General features: G+C 41.4%; 1 protein-coding gene across 1 annotated transcript in view; it reads right to left on the reverse strand.

The window, feature by feature from the left end:
• Nek11 (NIMA related kinase 11) overlaps positions 1-17,434 on the reverse strand; it is a 216,577-nt gene that overhangs the window by 103,259 nt on the left and 95,884 nt on the right. Inside the window, 4 exon segments of the mRNA XM_057767840.1 lie at positions 656-775; positions 3,087-3,172; positions 5,749-5,827; positions 5,935-6,084. Coding sequence (XP_057623823.1) covers positions 656-775; positions 3,087-3,172; positions 5,749-5,827; positions 5,935-6,084 — 435 coding nt within the window.

Genomic DNA, 17,434 nt, shown 5'->3' on the forward strand with positions numbered 1-17,434 from the left:
GAGCCACAATCAGTGGTTTATAGGAACTAGCATGCTTTGGCTCTCAACAACAGACTGCACATAAATCTGCCCAACTGAACAACCCATAATATCACCTGGTAACCTGAAACTGGCCATAGTAAGAGCATTTACCCCACAGAAATCAGCAAACAAATAAGTTGCCTCCCAACCCAAGGATGCTCAATAACCATTCTTCACAGTCCTACTGCCTGTGACTTCACTGTGGAGGACTGCACCCTCCAACAGTGAGCCAAAGCAGGCATTTCTCCTTTAAGTTGCTTCTTTCAGGGCACTTTATCAAACAATGGGAAAAGTAACGAAGGCAGACTAAATTGTAAAGCTGTCTGTTTGGCTTCTTGATGGGATAGGTCCCAGTGTCAGCAGCCAATGAGGTTTCCTTTAGAGCCTGCCCACATTCTCATCACTAGTAACCTCCCTACCTTTCAGTCCGCCTTCACACAGGACTGAACACCTGACATAAACAGTACTTGACATCCAATCTCTGCCTCAGGAACCTTGTTTGGGGGAGCAGGTGAACGAAGGCATAAGTGATCATGTGCGCCTTGGTTTTGGCTTTTCCTTTCTTTGTGTGAGTTCTTTGAGAGCACTGTTAGGCAGCGTAGGGCGCGGGGCACCCAAAGGAAAGGCAACTTACTTCAGCTTCCTGGCTTTCTCATCAGCGGCCTGCAGCTTCCTCAGCCGCATCCTTTCCCTCGGGGTCATTTTCTGCACTTCAGACAGGGCTTGCGGAGTCTGCAGGTGAATCTTTTTCTGCCTAGAAGTAATAAACATTCCTCAACATGCAATTCATACCAAACTTGCTCAGAAAGAAATAAACAAATATCTTACAGAAGTATCATTGTCTATGGAGAGAGTGGCAGCGTCTCAGGGCAGGCCAGGAAAATCTAATAAACTCCAAGTGGGTAACGAGCCAATAAGGACTGGAGTTAATCAGCATTATTTTTCAAATTAGATTTCTGCTTAAAAGCAAATTGTGTACTTTCCAAATTCCTGCTCATTTCATTGCCTATGGCTGGCCTTTCTAATGGAAGACAAATTAGGCTCATGCCGTTAGAGAGGAAATAGGCCGCCACAGTCACCGTCACTGCGCATGATTAGCTCGCGGTTTTCAGAAAGATGGTGAATCCTACCTCCGCCAAGGTAGGATTCTACCTATCTCCGCCACCCATGCTCTCTGTAGCCAAGGGCAGAAAGAGGACCCAGGTTTCTACCTCTGTAAAGAGCGGGCTGTGTTATCGTGAGCATCATGTGGGATAATGTATGCACACTGCCCAAGGGTGGCATTATAACAACTCTATTTTCTTCAGCGGCTGATATTACCTGGGCTCACTCCCATAGACATTTATGGTAGCATGGTCCAGTGGGTAACTATGAAGGTTAATAATACTCCCTGGGCTCAAATCGTAGCTCCGGGGTTACACAGCGCATGTCTCTTGGAGGTTACGGAATCTCTGTGTAACTATGAAAGAGAACATTGCCACCTACTTCACAGGGCCATCCCTCATTTATTGAAGAACCTCTTTTTGTTAAGTTGAAGAAACCACTCACACTAAACAAGGAAGGCAAGGCCTGAGGTTACATTCCCAGTGACCTCAGCTTCTTCCTTAGGAAACACTGTGAGAAACTGAATATCATCCAGACCACAGTGTCCCAGGAGGGGACAATTTATGAGGAATATGCAACCCTTATTTTGTAGGACTTAATGAACTCCTCCTGAAACATAACCACTGATTGTAAACTGTGCTAGGCAATCTGCCCCACAACTGCTTTGCAAAATGATAGCTAAATTTGTTATTTTAAAAATAAGATAACCTCTATTCTCACACCTATAAACAAAACTAAAACTTAGACTTTCTTGAAATAATGGGTAGCAACACAAGAAAATAATCATATTAGAAACCTGTCTATGAATTTACCCTAAGGGACCTTTCCAGGTGCACATTTGTTAGGTGGACTGTGAGGCTGGGAAAACATATAGGACACAGTCGAGAAACCACTGGGGTGTGTCAGAAAAGAGTGTCTGCATTGGTGTGTGTGTGTGTGTGTGAGAGAGAGAGAGAGAGAGAGAGAGAGAGAGAGAGAGAGAGAGAGAGAGAGGAGAGAGGAGAGTGTCTGCACTGGAGTGTGTGTGTCAGAGGAGAGTGTCTGCACTGGTGTGTGTGTGTGTCAGAGGAGAGTGTCTGCACTGGTGTGTGTGTGTGTGTGTGTGTGTGTCAGAGGAGAGTGTCTGCCCTGAGTGTGAGTCATCTGAGAGTAGGGAGTATCTGGCTATTTGGCCTTGAAGGTCAGTCTGGGGTTCTCCTGTATCAGCCCGAGGGCTCCTTATCAGCCTGGGGGTTCCTCTTCTCATACCACTGGGGAGGTAGAGCCATTGCCTTTGGGTCCTTATAAAATTAAGCAGAATCCCATCAGCAAAATCATAGATTCCATCTTTAAGAAGGGGTCCCCTGGCATCTGTAACTCACTGCTTGTCCAGGTGCCCACCACTGCACTGGAGCTGCCCACCATCTGTACTTTGACAAGTTAAACCAAAGTAATTTCTTGAATGAGAAAGAAGTCAGGCCCAGAAATTATTCTTGCTCTTTTGGAAAGCACCTTATCTTTTTTTTTTTTCCAGAAAGATAGTGTGTATAATATGTAAAGAAAGTGAATTTTGGCTTTTTCCCCCAAATGCCTACAGCACTCTCTTTCCATAGATACATACTCTTGTCAGTTAAACAAATACCAAATGAAGCCACTTAGGTTTCTGATAGAAGACTCATTAGCAGAAACATTCCTAAATGTCTGAGATATTCGCTTCTCTGTGCCATCACAGGGTAACTGTGGTGCTGCCCTGCAGATCTGTGAGCTGTGTTGAGGTTTAGACAGTCAGGATTTCAGCCTGCGATCACCCGGGGCAAATGGCTCTTGAATGCCACGTTACCGAAGCTTCTTAATTTCCTGGCAAGATTTAAGTGCGATCTAGGATGCCCCGCGCAGTCAGTTTAGCGCTAATAGATTTTTAAAGACGGATGCACTTAGCATTTACATGGAATGGGCTTGTTAAAAATAAAGCAATTACTTACATGGCACTAATTATATGAACAGCATCCTTCTGACAAACCGAGTTCTTGCCTTCCAGCGTCGCATCTGAATATTTACACATCAGGTGCTGAAATGAAGGAAACCACCATGGCCTTAGAACCCCTTTCCAGCAATGGAAGGGCACAGAGGACTCACGCGCCTTTTCCAGCTGATCTTCCTGACCACAGCAAAGCACTGAGGTAAACTCACAGCAGCGGTTCTTTCTCTCTCCGAAGGGTTAAATTAGATGGTGTTGCAGGTTGTGTGAGATGCCCCAAAAGGAGCTCCTGCCTTCTTCTCTAATTCACCTTGTCCTTATCTCTCCCTCCTCGCTCATCCCCCGGGATGCACCAGCAGACCTTCCCTCAGCTCCAGGAATACTCACTATCTCTCGGCCTTTAACCCTCAGTGTCAACCCTCTCACCCCGATGAGATGGACGTTAGGCAAATGAGACACTTAGCTAAGGTACAAGATTCAAAGGTGTAACCCAGACCTCAGCAAGCAGGGGAGGTACTTCCTTAATACACGGCAGCATCTGTGAAATCAAAATCAGTACCCAAACCCATGAAGAACAGAATTCCATATGCTTACAGACAAGGTCCAACCCTCAACCTGAGCAACTACACCCCGTGTGCCTCTCACCAATCTTGGCCTTGTTGGAGTTTGTCTTTAAATTTTTATATTTTGCTATCAGGGTGATACTGATTCTGAAATACTGCAGAGCTAGAGAGATGGCTCGGCAGTTCAGAGCATTGGCTGCCCTTCCAGAGAACCCTGGTTTGTTTTTCTGCACCCACATGGCAGATCATAAACGTCTGTGACTCTAGTTCAGGGGATCTGATACCTTCTTCAAGTTCTCCTCTTAGACTGTTTACATGGCTGGCTGCGTCTTCCCACTGTTAAGATGGTGTCGACGCCTATGACTACCAAAGAGCCCTTCTCCCTTCTTTATTCTTAGTGAAGTCCCAGTCCCCTTTCTTCTTGGTTCTTCATGTTCCTTACGTTTCCTTGGCTACTGAATTCTTACTCTAGCAGACAAATGTCAGCAGAGCAGATCATGCCTGCCCCTTTCTTTTTAGCCTCCCTGGGGTCAGCACTGTGTCTCATGGTTGAGCATACCTCACTGTTGTCTTTGCATCCTCTGATTTAGATCTTACCCCACTGGTGAAAAGTAGGCACCCGTGACAAGGCAGGTGACCTGGTGGTTCCTGTTAGACTTATTCATAACAGAGGAAACTTGCTGAGGGGCTGGCAAATGCCTGAGAGGGTCATAAAAGATAAAAGCCTTGGAGAGAACAGCTAGCTTCTTACATCCTAGGCAGACCCTCTGTCTAATCGAGCTCTCTGACGCGAAGGAAAAGAAAAGAGACACCTGGTCAATTGAAGATGCTAAGTCGTGTCCTAAGGAGGGAATAATAACAGCTCAATGAAAATCCCCGATTTACATATTATTAGCAGTATATTCCTGTATTAACAGGGATGGATTTCAAAGTGTTCAGGTAAGATCTGTCAATCTCAGAGCCACTGGGTAGATAACAATGATTTTAGGCAGAAAATTAGAACTCCAGCTTCATATGTCTCGTGGTATCATGCAACCAGAGTTTGTGTAGCCTGCTTTGCAGAGAGATTTTCCCAGTGTTCCTCTTGTCTTCGCTTAAGTCCTGCTTTCCTCCTTTCTGGCTAATTCACACACACACACACACACACACACACACACGTAAATATATATATAATTTATATATATATAAAATTTATTTTTTTTCAGAAAAAGAAAACAAACTATCCTTTGTTCATTTTACATACCAATCCCAGTTCTCACTCCCTCCCATCCTTCCATTCCTTCCACCTCACCCCCCCCATCCTCCACTCCTCAGAGAGGGTAAGGCACGTTGCTTTGGGGACAGTCCAAGGCCCTCCCTACTATATCCAGGCTGAGCAAGGTATCCATCCAAAGAGAATGGGTCCCCAAAAAAAGACAGTACAAGCAGACTGCCAATGGCCCCGCAATCTGCCCCAGCCATACAATTGGTACCCACATTCAGAGGAACTAGTTTGGACCTACACTGTTTCCTTCCCTGTCCAGCTGGAGTTGGTGAGCTCCCATTAGCTCAGGTAGACTGTTTCAGTGGGTGAACCCATCATGGTCTTGACCTCTTTGCTCATATTCTCACTCCTCCTGACTCACTTCAACCTGATTTTGGGAGCTCAGTCCAGTGTTCCATTGTGGGTCTCTACCTCTGTTTCCATCAGTTGCTAGATGAAGGTTCTTTGGTAACATTTAAAATATTCCTCAATCTGACTACAGGACAAGGTCAGTTTGGGCACCCTCTCCTCTATTGCTTAGGGTCTTAGCTGGGGTCATCCTTGTGAATTCCCGAGAATTTCTCTAGTGCCAGGTTTCTTGCTAGCCCCATAATTGCTCCTTCAATCAAAATATTTCTTTCCTTGTTCTCATCTCTGTCCTTCTTCCATCTCTTCTATCTCATTCTCTCAAGTTCTCCTCCCCTTTCCTTTTTTCTCTCCTCTTCCTCTTCTTCCCTCCCTTCTCCCCCACCCCCATACTCCCAATTTTCTGACTGATTCTGAACCATATCTGAGTCCCACAGTGTAACCTTGAGACAGAGAATGGTAGGTGGCCCCGATGCCACTCTCATTTCCAGTACCTGAAGGTGCTCGTCGATGTAAGGGACTTTTAAAACTTCTATAGCAGATGGTCTCAAGGAAGGACTCTTGTTCAACATGCTGTAATATTAAAAAAGAAAATTACTTTTCAAATGAACAAAAACCAAGTTCATTTCAAAGACAGGAATGAAACTTCAATGGCCTCTCATTCGAACTTGCTGCCATACCGTTCCATGATGGTGTTTAGTTCTCGTGAGAATCTCTCGGGGAGTGAAGGTGTGTCACCTTCAACAATATTTAAAACCACAGACAAGAAACTGGAACCAGAAAACGCGTGATCCATGCAACACATCTCATATAAAATGCATGCCAGTGACCTGCAGACAAAAATCAAAACATTTAAACAAAGAACAAACATCCCATATAAAATTTGTCTATCAAGAAAAACCTCACAGATATTGGGCATTAGCTTGTTGTAAACACCACTCTGGGCTGCCGTCTGTCATAAGGTTCGTACATTCCAGGTTAGGGCCATGAGGTTTAGAAATGTTAGGTAGGAAGAACAGAGATTTGAAAGAAACATAGAGACACAGGACAGTACCAGGAGGGCAACTCAGCAGATAATGAACACTAATTCACCCACATTTATTTTCCATACACTTTCATATCCCAATATAAAACGGGGGAAGAAGGTAAAAGACTGCTTTAACATGACACAAAGGACAACCAGAACGGTTACTTGTTTCAATACTTGAGACATCAAGCCATTATTTCCTGAGTAAAGTGAACACACCCTAGACCAAGTATCCTGTAGGCAGCCATCCCCTATGTCAAACCTCCTTTTTTAGAGAAGGAGTGTAGAAGTATGCGTGAATTCTCTGATCTATACTCACAGTGGAGCAGATCCACCTCTATGGGCCATTTTAATGTCCAAAACACCAAGTAATCACACCCTAGCTCAAGATATCTTGTTTTGTAGCCACACCTTTGAAAGACAAAAATAAGCTCAAACTTTCTGACTTCCAGACAAGGTGGAACAAGCTCACATCTGTGTGTGTCCTCATATTAGATCCAATGTACCAGCATCAATTTGAGTATGTTTACAGACTACCTATTCTTCAAGGAAAACCTGGACCCAAAAGACAGGCAGACAGACAGACAGACAGAGACACACACAGAGGGAAACACACATACACAGGGACACATAGGCACACACATATGCATGTAGGCACGATGCACACAAATCCAAGACCCAACAAAGGATGGAGTACAAAGAGAGACCCAAACACTAGTTTCTCCAAAGGAAAAATAAACAGTCCAATAGCAAAATGTCTGCACAGAGTAAAGAGTCTAAGATTTGATTAATGTAGCTGGGAATTTTTAAATTAGCTCCTGTGAAAGACAGACAAAATGAGGTTGCATATTACCCGCCTAAGGTAGTTTTTGAAAGCTATGTACGCAGAAGGAAATTTTAATTTATCAGCCCAACCTGCCCTCTGTGTGTGCTGTGCATGTTGAAAAGCAAGCAGGCATTATTTACTCGCTTTCTGAATAGAATCCATTTGCAGGTAAAAAGGGAGGAAAACTATTTGCTGCTCACATTAAAATGTCTAACTCTCCCTTGGGGACCATGAAACAGGGGCTCAGAATCAGAGATCAGCCCAACTCTGAGGTGGATTCACTGTGTCAAGTGGTCAACTCTGAGCCAAGAGGAAAACGTTCTTAATGGTTCCACATTACAAAGTAAATGACCACGACCTTTAAAGTCTTCCCCGACCTCAGTATTAAGAAACAATAGGCTGTTTTTATCTTGTGGGCATTGTGAATGATGTAACAGCCAGATTCCTCTTTTCATAGTGGTTTTCTGAAAGACGAAAAAAATGAGTTTGTAATAGAGTGTTTAGTAAGGGGAGAGTATACATAAATAAACACATGAACACAGAATTTATTCCATGGCTTATTATGGAAATGCACACATGTAAGAGAATTCTGAAAATGGTTCTGTTCTAATAAGCAACAGCAACACTAAAGCTTTCCAGTTGACTACAAAGCACTTTCATGTGAATCACAACAGAACTCAGACCTCCCCAGTGAAACAAGCCAAAATCAGATATTTGTTTCGAACTCATAGACAAGGAAACTGACTGGGAGAAGCTAAATGACCTGGTCAAGGTGATACAGTAGTAAATGGTAGAACTGACTCTTGGTTAAAGCATTTTCTGTCCAAACTCTTTTAGAAAGAGAGACAATATCAGAAGCAATTACACAGTACTGACTAGAGCAGCAATATCAACACAAATATTATAAATCAAAATATTTGAAGCTCAATCTATTTTGTATCCATCTTTAAGAGTATCAAATGGCATCTTACATAGGAATTTTAATATACTTAGATTTCCGCCAGGATGATAAATTTCTTCAAATAAATATAAAATAATGACATTTTTAGAAGAATAAAAACAGAGTGTCCATGTCAGCAGGAAAGCACTAAGCACGTGCAGGAAGGGAGTTATTCTAATAAAGAAAAATGATCCTAGGCAGAAACAAGCAATGCTAGAACACAGAAACAACATTAAAGAAACACTCTGTGAATGTGCATAAATAGACATCAATGTTACACGACAGTACAGATAGTATCTTGTTGGGCCGGAAAATTGTATATAATAAAGTGTATGGCAGGATAACAAAAAAGACAAAAAAGAACAAGACAAAGTGTTTTCTGTTCCTTCTGCTACTGAGAAAGAAGTCATAATGACATTTTTACTAGACAGTAATAAGGATGCATGTTGTATTTTCTGAAGTTATCATTGAAGGATAAGATAACACAGAAGCAAAACAAGCTACAGGAAGAAAAATCAACTACCAAATATTAAACTAAAAGGAAGGAAGGAAATAAAAATGAAAACAAAAGAAATGGGACACAGAGAGATTAAACATAGTTGAACCACAAACATGGTTACACTAAATGTCATAGTAGTAAAATAGTTCAATTGAAAAGGGCTCATCAGACTAGATGTAAAAAATAATGCTCTCCAGATAACCTTAAGAACCTGACCTTGGGAAAGCCTGGCAGAGTTGCACACAGAGCCAGTGAGACACCTTAGCAGGTGAAGGTGCCTGCGGCCAAACCTGATGACAGGAGTTCAATCACAGTGACCTACCCAGAGTAGAACCAGCTTTTGAGGTTCCCCCCGATCTTCACATTCACACCATGACATGCCCATGCTCCACAGATAGATAAAAATTCAAAAGACAAAGATATTTCATGCAAACACTTGCCAAAATACTGATAGTATAGGTATACTCATATCTCATGAATCAGGCTTTGAGGTAAGAATCACTATTAAAATTAACATGAGGGATTAATAAAGAAACCAAGCTATCAGGAGTATATGATAATTTTAAATGTGCATGCATCAAATGTGTGTGTGTGTGTGTGTGTGTGTGTGTGTGTGTGTGAGAGAGAGAGAGAGAGAGAGAGAGAGAGAGAGAGAGAGAACAGAATTAAAGCTCAATCATGGTGTTTCATAATTATTCAATAGCTAACAGAACACACAGATATAAAAATCAATAAAAATGGAGAAAATATACACAATAACCCAAATTGACAAATTGCTATTAGGGAACCCTATAATAACGAAATTCAGATTATTTTAAAGAACTCACGAGCCATATATCAAGACTGGCCATACACAAGGTCACAGACAAGCTTCAATGAGTTCAAGAATCAAAATCTTGAGATCATATTCTCTGACTACAGAGCAAGTAAGCTAGATATTAAAAATGAGAAGAAGGGAGATAGGAGAGGTGGTGTGGGTGCAGGTGATCTGGGCCCCCTGAAGGTGTGAGAACAGAATTGACCCAACCCCTGGCTACCTGCTTCATTGGGTGAGGTAGCCTGGGCAACTCTGGAGAGCTCACCTTGGTGGTGAGGATGAGGGAGAGCTAGCGGGATGACCAACCCTACTACCGCCCAGGCCCAGAAGTTGGCCCACACCATCTATGATCTACTGGAGCATGTGAAGGGGCCAGTCCTGCAGATCCGAAGCAGCAGGGTCTCCATGACACAGGGCAACAACAGGACATCCACGAAGAGTCCCAGTGAGGGTTCAGTACTGATGGTGGAGCAGAAGCCAGAGGCATCAAGCCAGACTAATGACTCAATGCAATGAACACTTGCAAGTAAAGATGTGTGGACTAAAGGGTATACTGTGTGACTCACTGGGCCACACTACAGCTTCCATGATGAGTTTTTTTTTCTTTTAAATTTTGTTTTATTTTATTTTGCATGGGGTGCAAGGGCAGAAGGCAGATATAAAGGGATAGGGAGATGAATAAGATTGGGATGCATGATTTAAAATCCACAAAGAATCAATAAAATGTTTTTAAAAGCACAAAATAAATTAAAAAAAAAGGACAGGAGAAAGGGATAAGAAATCTCCAACAGCTTAGACATTAGAAAACATACATTTAAATTCCTTAGATTAAGCATGAAATACACATCTAAAGTCCTTGGATTACACAGGAAAGCTTACTAAATGAAGCTATAACAAAATTGAAAGTATCAGATATATAAAGAGATAAAAGTTTAAATCTATGACATAAGTCAAACTTGATAATTATATATATGCATATACATGTATATGCATGTATCAAAATAGGGGCAGGGTTCTAGGGGTGAAGAGGCAGGGTACAGGATCCATGAAACAAATTTTCTTTGAAAATGTTCTGGTGAGACAATGCTTTGTATGCAAAAGAAAGATAAAGAAAAGACACTCCCATGAAAGAAAGGCTAGATAACGAGTTTCTTTTTTTTTTTAAGATTTATTTATTTATTATGTATACAGTGTTCTGTCTGCGTGTATCTCTGCAGGCCAGAAGAGGGTGCCAGATCTCATCACAGTTGGTTGTGAACCATCATATAGTTGCTGGGAATTGAACTCTTCGGAACGTCCCTAAGAGCAGCCAGTGCTTTTAACCACTGAGCCATCTCTCCCAACCTAGATAAAGATTTTCAACAGCAGAAAAAAAGAGACAATAGCTTGCTAAATAGACATGCTGTCAAACAGTCTTCTAAACATTTACGTTTCCATACATAAACTAACACTGCCCTCAATCAGAGGGAAGCTTCTCTTTACAGAGGACAGCAGTTAGTGCAGAGGTTCGTAATTGGCCAAAGAGCTGAGAAGAAGTGACTACTTCAGTCCTAAATGGGACTTTTATGCCAACTACCCACCAAAGCTAAGGGGATGCCACAGGAAGGGGTAGAAGAATGTCAGAGCTGGAGGAGGGGAGGGGTGCTATGAAATGCTGTCCTCTGGACAGGACATGGCCACTGCCCACACAAATTCACTAAAGCTAGGGTTAGCTGCACAAGAGCAAGGCAAGAAGATTTGTCAACAGTCCAACATGCAGCATTAATTGGATGCAGCAGGTAACCAAGGGAGGGGCAAGGTGTGGGCTATCTGAGAAAAGTTGGAGGTGGATATAATCAAGTTACATTGTTTACATGTATAGGACAGTCAAAGAATAAATAGCGATTCTATTTTTAAAAAGACAATAAAAGTAGAATGTATAAAACCAAGAAAATTTAATAGATCTCTAGCAAGACTAATAAGAAAACCAAGTAGGAAAAAACACATCAAAAATCATAGGAATGGGGAAAAGCATAACACTGCAGACTTCACAAGTCTCAGAAAAAGGCACAGGAAGGTGTCTCCATGAGTCAAGCACTTGCTGTGCTCACATGAGGCTATGAGCTTGGGTCACCAGCACCCACAAAAGAGCTGGGCATAGCATCACAATCTGTAACTGCAGTGCTGGGGAAGTGAAGGATTCCTGAGTTTTGCTGTTGCCAGTCAAGTCAAAATGGCAAGCCCCAGATTCAGTGAGAGACCCTGCCTTAAACCATAAAGTGGAGGTAAGATATAGAGGAACATACCTAATGTCAATCTCAGACCTCCGCACACATCTCATGTGCTCACACGATCAAGTATTAGAAAATGTTGGAGCAGCATTTATAAGCACGTTTCCCTCGAATAAATTGACAGTTCAGATGAAATCATCTTTCAAATATAGTATATCAAACTGACATAAGAAAGAAAACAGAAAACACTCCCTATTCTATTTAATTGCTACCTATTACCTAAATAATAAAGCTGAATTTCAAAAAAATCTGTGGTTCTTACTATCAAATTCTTCTAAACATTTATTGAATGACTCATACTAATCTAACTCAATCTGTTCATGTTATAAAGTCAGAAATATATAGATAGTAAAATACAAAAAAATGCATTATACAAAATAAAAATTATAAATTTTCTCATAATTATAGGTTTTAAACCCCAAATACACACACACACATACACATATACACCACAAATAGAATATTATGATATATTTAAAAGGTCCATATCATTAACAAGTGATTTTTATTTCAGGAATATGGTATTGACCTAAAATTTACATAGCCAATCGATAAAAAACTAGAAGAAACAAATGAAAAACTGTAACATCACCTTCACATATTCAGAAAAAGCGGGCTGGAGAGATGGTTCAGCCATTAAAGGCTAAGCTCATGACAGACTGGGAAAAAAACATTTCACTTAATAGTCAACATTCATCTGTAGTTTTGTAAGGAAGAATAGACAAGAATTCTCAACAGAAGAATCTCAAATGGCCAAAAGATACTTTAGGAAATGTTCAAAATCCTTAGCCATCACATAAATGCAAATTAAAACAACTCTGAGATACCATCTTACACCTGTCAAAATGGCTGAGATCAAAAACACCAATGGCAGCTTATGCTGGAGAGGATGTGGAGTAAGGGGAACACTCATCCATTGCTATTGGGAATGCAAACTTGTACAACCACTTTGGAAATTAGTATGGTGGTTTCTCAGAAAATTGGGAATCAACCTACCTCAGGACCCAGCAATACCACTCTTGGGCATATACCCAAAAGATGCTCAAACATATTACAAAGGTATTTGTTCAACTATATTCATAGCAGCATTATTTGTAAGAGCCAGAACCTGGAAACAACCTAGAAGCCCCTCAACTAAAGAATGGATTTAAAAAATGTGGTACATTTACACATTTACACACTTAGTGGTAAAAAGCAATGACATCTTGAATTTTGCATGCAAATGGATAGAATTAGAAAACACTATCCTGAGTGACATAACCCAGATGCAAAAAGATGAATATGGTATATACTCACTCATAAGTGGATACTAGCTACAAACAAAGAATATTGAGTCTATAGTTCATGATTCTAGAGAAGCTAAGAATAAGGTGAAGCCTAAGAAAAAAACATAGATTCACCTAGAAAGTCAAAATAGACAAGATCACCTGACAAAATGGGGAGTATGGGGGTGGGGGGAGTAGGGACGGTAGAAGGGAAAGACAAGGGGAGAAGGGGAGGGGTGAAGAGAACTTGAGGGAATGGGATAGAAGACATGGAGAAATGACAGAGATGAGAGCAAGGAAAGAGATATTTTGATTGAGGGAGCCATTATAAGATTAGGAAAAAACCTAGCTCTAGAGAAATTCCCAGGAACCCACAAAGATAACCCCAGCTAAGACCCTAAGCAATAGAGCAGAGGGTGCCCAAACTGGCCTTATCTTGTAGTCAGACTGATGATTATCTTAAATATCACCATAGAACCTTCATCCAGCAACTGATGAAAACAGAGACAGAGACCCACACTGAAGACATGAGCTGAGCTCCCAAGTCCAGTTGAAGAGTGGGAGGAGTGAGAATATGAGCAAAGAAGTCAAGACCATGATGGGGACACCCACTGAAACAGTCTACTTAAGCTAATGGGAGCTCACCAACTCCTGCTGGACTGGGAAGGAACCAGCATAGGACCAAACTAGTTCCTCTGAATGTGGGTGTCAGTTACATGGCTGGAGCAGACTGCGGGGCCATTGGCAGTGGCACTAGGATTTATCCCTACTGCTTGTACTGGCATTTTGGGAAACCATTCTCTTTGGATGGATACCTTGCTCAGCCTGGGTATAGTAGGGAGGGCCTTGGACCGTTCTCAAAGCAAAGTGCCTTACCCTCTCTGAGGAGTGAATGGGGGGTGGGGTGGAGAGGAAGGTGGAGGGAATGAGAAGAGGGGAGGGAGTGGGAATTTGGATTGGTATGGATTATGAAAAAAGATAGTTTGTTTTCTTTTTAAAAATAAATTCTTTAAAGAGAAAAAAAGAAGAAGAACGGACAGTGGAAGAAATCCATAGTTCTATTTGTAGAGTTTTAAAATATAAAGCAAAAATATACTTGTTGGTAAAATACTGAAATTTACAATTTTCTGAGATTGGGATCAAGATAAGAATCAATATATCTTATCTGTACTACAGGAAATGAATACCTAGGAAATAAGATTAGAAAAATTAATTGTAAAGATAAGCTAAGAATATTAAGTTATCATTAATCATGCCAAAATGAAAGAGTACATGCAAACCCTAGAACACTCTAAAAACCTTTGGAAATAACAAACAAACTCAGCAATCCTGCTAGATACAAAGGTCGTTCTTGTCTCTAAGTTGGCAAAAAAAAAAAAAGCACTTTTTAAATGAAATTAATTGTGCCACTTACACTGGCATCACAAAATGTCAAATATCTAGAAATAAACCTAGTAAGAGGTATGCCAGATCCTACAGTGTCAGCCATGGTATAGTGATAAGGGAAATTAATTGTCAAAAGGCAAGAGAGGCAGAAGGAAAGATAGATGCACTCACACAGGAAGATTCACTAAGAGGAAGATATCAGTTTCCTAAAATAATCTACAGACTCAATGCAATAGTGGTCAGAATCTTACTGGGTTTGTGTTCTTACACAGGATTGATAAGATGACTTTAAATTTAAATGAAAATGCTACCAAAAGAGTTTATTTAACAATTCATTCCTGCCGGGCGGTGGTGGCATATGCCTTTAATCCCAGCACTTGGGAGGCAGAGGCAGGCAGATTTCTGTGAGTTCGAGGCCAGCCTGGTCTACAAGAGCTAGTTCCGGGACAGGCTCCAAAGCCATAGTGAACCCCTGTCTCGAAAATAAAAAAAAAAATTCCTTCCTTATAACAGTGTGGTAGTGGCAAAGAAGAAAGGAAGATGAGGGAAGGAAAAGAGAACTGTTTTTTAAGGACATGCAAATTCTATCACTTGATTAAGGCAAGGGAAAGCATTATTGCATAGGAAAAGAGGGATAGAAAGTGGGTAAAGATCTTCAACAGATACTAAATGATCAAAACTCATGAGATGCTCAACAATATTAGACATCAGAGAAATGCAAATAAGCACCCCAGGGTAGTAATTCTGCATGTTCCTAAATGGCTAAAACCTGACAAGATCAAATCAGTACTTGTTATGCTAGGAATAAAAGTTAAGAAAAAAAAGTTGAAAGAACAAAGCCATACAAACCCCACCTCACTCTATCAGATCAGAAGGGCTAGGTGGAAACAACAGTCTCTGCCTTGGTTAGTGTTCTATTGCTGTGAAGAGATGCCATGACCATGTCAACTCTTATAAAGGAAAACATTTAATTGGGGCTTGCTTACAGTTCAGAAGTTTAGTCCATTTTCAGCATGACAGGAGGCATGGGTGCATGCCAGGAGACACGATGCTGGGGAGTAGTTGAAAGTTCTACATGTGGCTCAGCAGGCAGAGAAAGACTGAGCCTGACATGAGCATTTGAAATCCCAAAACACACTCCCGGTGACACACTTCCTCCAACAAGGCCACACTTCTTAATCTCTCTCAAGTAGGGCCACTTCCTGATGACCAAACATTCAAATATATGAGCCTATAGGGACCTATTCAAACTACCACAATCTCTGACCCAGGACATCTTGAGCTGTCATGGAATCAGAGTGGTGAATGTATTTACCAATAACACAAACGGTTACCATGACACCAGCGAAACTGATAGTTGAAAACTTAATGTCTACCAATGAGCTAAATCTGCTTTCTTTACACACACACACACACACACACACACACACACACACACTAGTGTGTGTGTGAGAGCGGGGGGAGAGAGAGAGAGAGAGAGAGAAAGAGAGAGAGAGGGACAGAGAGTGAGACAGAGACAGAGAGAAAGAGAGATACACACACCATATATGTATTTCTGTGTATATGTCTATGTGTAGCATGTGTGCATGTGTGTATGTGTGTGTCCAAGTGCCTGTAGAGGCCCAAAGCTGACACAGGTTATCTTCCTCAATTGTTCCACACTTTATTTATTGAGGTAGGGCCTCTCACTTGAACCAGAGCTAGCCAACTCGCTCCAGGAATACCTTGTGTCTGCCTCCCAAGTGCTGAGCTTACAGGTGGCCTCCATGATACCGCAGCTGTTTACACGGGTTCTGGGGATCCAAACCTGAGTACCCATGCTTGTATAACAAGCACTTTATCCACTGAGCCATTGCCACAATGCTTCCTTACATATTTTAATTCACTGAATTAGCCTCACAACTATTACTATAATTGCAATTGGGTCAGGTAAGTGGTTCAGGGCACCATCTATACTGAGCAGGTGGTAGAACTAGGATTGCGATCCTGACTGCCTGCCTACACAGACATGAGCTCTGGGTAAATCTGCCTCTCAATGCTGCATCTATCTGAGCATTTCTGATGCTCATTATAAGCTGTTGAGTTAGAAATTGGGGCTGGCTCCAACAGAGCCTTTTAGATAGGCTTTGGCTTCAAACTTACTTCAGGAGCTTATATGGAGTTGTAATCCACCTTTAATGATTGCTGAGGCCTTAGGCAACAGCACACAGGGCATCTGATCAAGGCAAATACAGGCTATGGTGTGAGACCCTGTGGGAAAAGGAAAGGAGGGCCATCAGCATGGATTTTGATTTTGCATGGCTTAGAAGCAAACAGGAATTAGATAAAGGTCTATGAACTGTGAGTACATCACAAAATAAACCCTGGTGTTGTGGAGCCCTAACTCCACCTGAGCCATGCTTGGTGAATTTATTAAGGTTATAAAATGATACACAATTGCTTTGATAAGCAGATGATGGAATAATTAGATCCACAGTCTGATTAAGTAACTAAAGAGTATTGATGTGACTACTCTTTTACGGAAATCCTCTTAGTTACACTTCAAGCATGCTGGTTTTTCTTTACTCAGATCACTTTGATCTACTGCTATGTGCTTGTGCTTGAATGCACAGAGGCTTCATTTATCAACCAGGAACTTCTAGAAAATAACCTGCAGTGCTACTGTGCACACACAAGTAGGTGCTAGCAACAGAAATATGAGACAATGTGACTGGAATAACTTCTATGGCATTTGGGGCTCAAAGATGTCTTGGTTGTCCAGTCATAGATTTTAAAACCTATGTTCTGGATGTGTTGTTTATTCTGATAACTGTAACTGCATCTATCTATGCTTTTATTTTCTCTAATTTCCAACCAGATATTTTTATATAACACTTATAGCACCTCCTAACTCCCATCCTTTTCAAGACAGAAAGCACATTTTGGAAAGCAAAAGTAGAGAAACACACACACACATATGGTGTAGAAGGTTCTTTTGTTCATGTGTTGTTTTTATTGGTTAACAAATAAAGAAATTGCCTTGGCCTAGCTGATAGGGGCAAAACTTAGGTAGGCATGGAAAACAGAACTGAATTCTGGGAGGAAGAAAGCAGAGTAAGAGAGAAGCCATGGATCCTCTGCCTGAGATGGACGCCGGTTAGAATCTTGGGT

This window comes from Chionomys nivalis, chromosome 4 (assembly GCF_950005125.1).
Source record: "Chionomys nivalis chromosome 4, mChiNiv1.1, whole genome shotgun sequence".
Lineage (NCBI taxonomy): Eukaryota > Metazoa > Chordata > Mammalia > Rodentia > Cricetidae > Chionomys > Chionomys nivalis.